At 43.0% G+C, this 7147-nt stretch overlaps 1 protein-coding gene across 1 annotated transcript; it reads right to left on the reverse strand.

Annotated features, from left to right (window-relative positions):
- Positions 1-526: 526 nt before the first annotated feature.
- Positions 527-5415, reverse strand: MRPS30 (mitochondrial ribosomal protein S30). The gene is made up of 5 exons (XM_052778490.1): positions 4695-5415; positions 4291-4436; positions 3137-3239; positions 2431-2607; positions 527-997 (listed from the first exon to the last, which is right to left on the reverse strand). The coding sequence occupies exons 1-5, from the start codon at positions 5380-5382 to the stop codon at positions 729-731; spliced, it is 1383 nt and encodes a 460-aa protein (XP_052634450.1). The 5' UTR covers positions 5383-5415; the 3' UTR covers positions 527-728.
- Positions 5416-7147: the final 1732 nt, after the last annotated feature.

Genomic DNA, 7147 nt, shown 5'->3' on the forward strand with positions numbered 1-7147 from the left:
ACAAGACATCCCAGTATCAGCAATGAAAACATCACAATGTCTACAGCTGAAATCAAGGTCCAAAGCTAAAGAGAAAACTGTAGACTCCAAATGGATTTGAGAGGTCTCTCTGTTCCTGAAGTGACAGCTTAAAAATGTGTATGCATGTTCATAACAGAATCTTTGGAAGCAAGTTTCATCATGTTTATACTACTGCTAAATAACTGTCTAAAAATTTCCCTTCCTATGTAACTAAATTGCCAACCATTCACTTTTAAGAAACACTTTTTATTCTGAGCTCACTTTCTCTTTAGAATGAGTAAGCATTTAAGACAATCAATTTCTTCTCAGGCACAAAATCAGAAATTTTTCCCTGGTCCTGAACATCAAGACAGCAGTTACCTAGCAACATAACCAGATGGTCATATTATTTCATACTTTGCTGTTGACAGTTCAACAGAGAGCTACATATCTGCTAAAAGAAAGTATTCACATGACTGAATTAGTGCAATACACTTCTAACAGTAAATATACAAAAGACATTAAGTAATTCTAGACATTTATTTTTCAGTGTACAGTGTCATACATTTAACATAAAGAAATAAGGCCCAAATATCATAAAATATGCATATAGTGTTTGCTAGACAAATACTTTACTAAGAACAAGGCATATTCCAGCCCGTACTTCATGGAGTTACAATGAAGTCCAGGCACATAAACAGGAACACTTTATTTTATTTTTTAATGATTTACAACTCTTTTGGTCTGTTTAACAGAAAATGAACCAACTGAAGCAGAACTTCATCATTAAAGCCTTTCACACTACCATTTTCCACAACATCATACAATGGCTTACTATCAGTACCCCAACAGATATTCTTCCGAGGGTTATTCTGAATAGTTTCTGCAGTTAGTGCTAAAGTATTCAGCTGGTAACAAAAGAAAGCAAAGTATTTTCCATCAGTCACTACTGCCTGCGATACAAAAGGACGGGTCACATCTGCTTCATTCCAGAATCCTACAAAATAAAGAAACAACACTAGTTACACGGGACTTGAAATTCCTATCAGCACACACATCTAAACCCCAATCCTGAAATACAGAACAACACTGGGAATTGCAGCAGCCACTTAGTAGGGGAAAAACTGCTGTCTGCTTTAGCAACACAAGCATTTTTCATACAGACTAACTAAAATGCAACCACCAATTAAGGATATTTCCAAGATCAGAGACACAGTGACATATTTGCATTTAGTACACGGTTTCCTATTCCTATACAAACCCCGCACTGATCAGTCAAGTGACTTTTCGGAATTACGTAAGTTACTAACACATCCAAGTCGTGCAAGTGATCTCAGGGGAAATGTCTTTCAGCAATTCCACGCTTCTCACAGGGCAGTGAACATTTGTTTCATGACAGAGGCATGCATGTGTATGCATGAGCATAACTGACTATAGCAACGAGCCAGAGAACACCAAGCACACTGCATCAAAAAGTATTAATGTTTCAAACAAGCCCTGCTGAGCATTAACAGTTTTTAAAAAATTTTCTTTATGTATTTATGCATGTGTCCTAGCACACACAGTAATATTCTTAAAACATATTTGGTATCATGTGCAATGAACACCTCTAGAAACTGTTACAGAACAAAGAAAAAACTTCATAGATTTGAATCATGCTGTCCTTATAAGTCATAATGTGCTTACAACTGTAACCAGCTTTGAAGCCAAAACTTACTTGGCTTCAATGTTTTATGTTCACAAAGCAAGTCAAGCTTTCTAATGTTTCATTACAAAAAAATCTGATGCAGAGCCAGCAATACACATCACAGTCAAAGGATTTTCTTTCACATGTTGTTTCACAAGTGAAACTACAAACCAGGTATCTTCTAGTAACACAAGATAACAATTATATTTACCTGAATAAGCAAAGACTGATCTCATCTGTCTATCCATCCAGGCCTTCTGGGATTTTTAGACAAACACAGGCATAAAATCCCAAAGTAAGGCTGCTGACATTTTGCTTTCACTGACTGTAAGTAATTTCATAGAATGGACATTTCTGAAAAAACAGGCTAAGCAACATAGTTGCTTCAGAAAAACAAAAAAAAAACCAACCAAACTGTTCAGTATCTACCACCTTTCCCCATAACAAATGTGGAGTGAGGAACTGAATGCAGGATTGAGGGTTTTGCACAGGCTTAGTGTTATATGTGAAGAAGTATTTTTCTGCATAATTAATTCTCCCTAAGTGAAAGTACTAAAAGTCTTAACTAACTCCCTTGCACAAGCTCTGCTTCATTCATTGGTTCAATTAAATTTTCAAAGACCCACTTAAGGGATGGTCTTCAGAAGAAAAAGCATGAGAAAAAGGTGGCAGGGACAAAATGTTAGAGAACTTTACAGTACGCATTCATCATGAGGAAGAATTTATCAAGTTGACTCTCTCACCTTGATACATTGCTTGTGCTGCTGTCCAGGCAAAGAGACTTGCAATACCATTAGCTCGATAAACAACTTCAATCTGATCCTCAAGATTTGCTCTTATAAACCTCTTCCGGTTTAGCTTATCAGGAATAAGATGAAACTGGGTGTGTCCGTAACAGCATGGATCTGCTACCTTTGATCCTGTGTTCCCCAAAAAGAAAAAAATTAAGAGCATTCTCTGACTGACTCTTAGTTACACAAACACAACATTACTATCAGACTCCAAACAAGAGGGTTAAAATCTCTATTGTAGGTCTGTATAAATGTTGAGATTCCTCCATTTCTAGGTGAGACTGGAGGACTTGCCCAACTCCAAAAGGCAAGAGTTCACATACTAAAATGGCTCTGAGGAGATGTATCAAAATTCAAAGTCAGTTTTCTGCTGATTTTCTATTCAACCCAACTCCTTCAAGTGAATCTGGACACAGAGTACCATATGCATAGGACGATGCTACTCCCCAATGCCTAACTGACATGGAATCTCAACAGATTTAAATACTATATATATTTATACAGTATAGTTATATATAAAAATATACAAACTTTTCTTCTGTTGATGGGAGACGAAAGGTCAGAGGGGTGGTGTTCATTTTGGGGCTGGAGTTTTTTTTGTTGTTTTGGGTTTTTACGCAAAAAAAGTAGTTAACATTTCATGACTAGAAACTCTTACCTATAAATACCTTGTTTTCATACTGCTTTTTGAACAACGGCAGTTTGGATGGTTTGTGATCAATAACTGGAACATCTCCAAGATCTGACTCCAGCAGTACAATCTTGAAGGAAGTAGAAGAAAAGCCATTGACGTAAGTCATGTTTCTGACACCAAGCCTCACATCAAATGCCACTTTCTGGTCAGACAGCAGAAGGTGCAAGTCTAGCTTACGTACACCATATATGTAACTTTAACTGAAATTAATTTTTTGCAACACAATTTCTTGTCTTGTGATGAGTGCTAGTACATGCATCTTATATTGATGTCTGAATTTTCCGCAATACACAAAAAACATTGTGTGAAATGGGACTAACAAAGCTGCCAATCGGTACTATCTTCAAAACCAGAATCTGCTTCTGTAGAAGACAAGCAAAAACATTTCTAGCAGCAGTCAATAAACTAACTTGAACCAGCAGAGTGAGTTTACAGGTATTCAGTGTTTTGCACTGTGTAACATTTTTGATTGCCTAGACAGTTCTTCCAAAATGCCAAGGTTTGTAACATCTGATAGTACTAACCTAAGCAAATTGTACAACTAAGTTAGCAAGAAATGTTCAGCATTACAGAAAGTGGAGCACAGTTTTCTGGTTTTGGTGGAAACTGGTCAACAGAAACCTTCAGAGGCTACAAAATTACCTTTGTATAAACCTGGAAGAAAAAGATTAGAATATTGAATCAGCTTCCACAAAACTGAGCATTCAGGAAAACAACTGTTAAGCAGTACTAACAGTGCTCTCTCTTACTCCATTCTTTTCTCTGTTTCTCTCATCTTATCCTCAACTGAGGACGGAACGTTTCACACCACATTTCTTATTCTTGCCTCCACTTACAAGCATTAAATAAGTTAAAAACTCCATTTAATTAAATGTAACAACATGCATTGTATCTAAAGCACAAAGAAGATCAACTTGAAGTTTAGAAGAGTGTCTCAAGATCTACAAAGCACTTACCACAACAAGGTAGTAAGGGCATTAAGACTTGAAAACTGCACAAATGTTCTACATGCCTGATTAAGCAGGTCATCCACATACTACCTATTGCATGGTTTCAGTGGCTGTAAGAAACATGAACGAAAATGCACGTGATTAACTTGCTGTTGAAAATATCCACACCTCTGGAAGTTGCTTTGGTACACGGATCTGGAGGTGGGGCTTATCATCTATCTGAAATCGCACAGGATCAACTCTACCCTTTCGATGTCCATGAACAACAACTTCCTCACCATGATGCCAGTAATAGTGAACTTCAGGTTTTAGATCTGAAACAGAAGAGAGGATTAGAGAGAAATAGAGATCGCCCCTTTGCATTTAAACCCCTCCCAATTCTTGTTGTGTAGCTGCAGTAAAACAGAAAAATCAAAGTCCACTCGCACCACATGGGACGATGGAGACGAGATTAATTACTAGTGATGGTCTGAACAACTCCGCTACACCAGCGACACTCCTGCCATGTTCACAGACCAGACCTGCCACCGAAGGGCTCCCACTCCCCTCTCCCACCCACCCCCGTTCCACACCAAGGGAGGAGGCAGCCAGCAGTGGGTTGCGACCGCAAAGGGAAGCAGCGAGAGTGGAGACGAGCTGCGTAAGGAACGGGCCGGGCGTGTGATCCTGATCGCGGTAGAGGAATGGCCGCTTCTTGTTCTGGTAGAAGCTCTCCTGCAGGAGGGCATCGCAGGCGAGCGACCGCAGCTCGCCCATATCCAGGCACGGCGCCGCTCCCGCCGCGGGCTCTGGGGTTTTCGCAGCCGCCGGTGCCGCCGTTCCCGGCTCCGGGGCTTCGGCGGCCTCGGGTGCCACTGCCGCCGCGGGCTCCGGGGCCTTCGCGGCCTCCGGCGCCACCACTCCCGGGGCCTTCACGGCTGCCGGCACCGCTCTCGGGGGGAGCCCCGGCAGGAAGACGGTCTTGGTGAAGCTCCGGTACCAGCGGTCGGCGTTGAGGGCGAAGGTCTGCGGGTAAACCATGTACTTGGGCCGCTGCCGCTGCCCGTAGAGCCGCAGCTTCTCCTCCACCGAGGCCGCCGCGTGCACCCGCTGGTGGAAATGCTCCAGGCGCCGCCGCTTGGCCGCTTTGCTCTTCGCCGTGGCGGAAGCCACTACGGGCGGGTAGAGCGAGTCGGCAGGCTGCGGGGGGGCAGCGGACTCCGTCTGCGAAAACCAGCACCGGCCCTGCCCCAGCAGCCGCCGCCCCCTGGACGCCGCCATTTCGCAGAGCTGCAAGGCAGCGGAAGGGCGGCCGTACGCAACTGGAAAACCTGATTGGTCACTGGGAACCACGTGAACGAGCCAACCTTCCAATCGGCAGGCTCCTCCGAGAGAGAGTGCTGCCGGGACAGAAAGGGGCGGGCCCCTGGGGGAATCATGTGACTGGACGGCCCCGCTCTCCCCTGCAGCGCGGCGCAGCTCCTCCACAGATGCCCCACCTCCTCAGCGGGTACGAGAACTACAGCTCCCAGGATGCACAGCGGGAGGCGGCCCGGAAGTGCCGCGCCTCGCGACGGCTTCCTGTCGCCGTGCAGTCCCCGTCGCTGGGGGTGGCGCCGCTCCGTGAAGGGGCGGCCCGGCCCGGGGCCCGGCCCTGCTCACCGGCACCAGTCTACACGTCAGAGGGAGGCCCAGATCTCAAACCGAATGGTTGTGTTGCACAGACAAGGAGCGCTTACCTGCTTTCATTCGAGAAGACGGCATTTTTGAACCAATTTTCTACGTGTTCGTCTACAGGACATAATCACACAGACACACCCGCTGGTTTGAAAGACCGCCCGTTCAATCTAAGTGACAGGCATAAATCCTCTCTAAAATAAAAAAAATATATTGAACCGTTTCCTGTACCGAACCCCTACTAAGGACAAAGGATTTTGTACAAACCAAGAACTGTAGCAGAAAGACGAGATAATTTATTGACAAAATGTGGAAATTTGAACATGCATGACTCGGCCCAGGGCATGAGGAACACAAGCCAGCCTGATTGCATGCATCTGTTAATGTAACTCCGTTATACTGCGGGAAAGACTCATTTTTACAGGGTAGTGGGTACCCACAGCACTGCGTGTAAACTAACAGCTTGCTGGAAACTGTAAAACCTATGAAGCTGGCTTTAATAAAGAAATTCAACTCTGCTAAAATACGATCTATTGTTTATGAAACTGGAAATTAAAACTGGCATACTGACACTGCAAGAAGTGCTACAGTGAGTGCATTTTTATGTTTGAAGTACTTGGAAAAGTTGAGGGTATTTGGTGGACAGATGAAGCTTACTATTTAGTATTCTTAAAAGTTTTCTTCTTTCATTTTTTTTTTAACTTGATCACTCGCAGTATTCTTGGGAGATGGTTTTTTTCTGTATTTCCATGACATTTCTGTGTTGTCTGAACTGTCTGAAACGTTCAGACTGACCAGAGGTGGGAGAGGAAATTATGAGTGGAATTGGGACAGGAGACACATTATATACATCCCAGATAATCTGCTCACTTTCATTAACTTCAGCTTAGCTTTCTGCTGAGTTGATGTTCAGAGCTACAATGGTATTTGGAGCAATTTTTGGAATACATGACGAAGGTTGAAACCCCGTGTTCAGGCTGACATTTTCAAAGAACATAGAATATAAAACCATTGTCTTCTTTAAGAGGAAGTAAAATAGAGATGAAAATACTGCTAATGCATAGGTAAACAAAAGCTGCCCTTTAGTTAAGATTCACAGGGTATTGTATAAAAGATTTAAATGTTAAGTTGCAACTCAGTTAAGTAGTGAGTATTTAAACTTTGGATGTTTAATTTTGAATCCAGCCACTCTCTTCACCAGAAGGATGAAAGGACAAGGCCTTAGGTCAGATGACTGACCATTTAAGGAGCAACCTCCCTCCTTTTCCTTATCCCACATACTACAGTCTCCCAGTGCATCTGGAAGCCTGTTCTTCCTTTGATTGACAAAGGGCACTGGCCAAATGTGCCCAAGGTAAAGTTATCGAAT

This window comes from Harpia harpyja, chromosome Z (assembly GCF_026419915.1).
Source record: "Harpia harpyja isolate bHarHar1 chromosome Z, bHarHar1 primary haplotype, whole genome shotgun sequence".
Lineage (NCBI taxonomy): Eukaryota > Metazoa > Chordata > Aves > Accipitriformes > Accipitridae > Harpia > Harpia harpyja.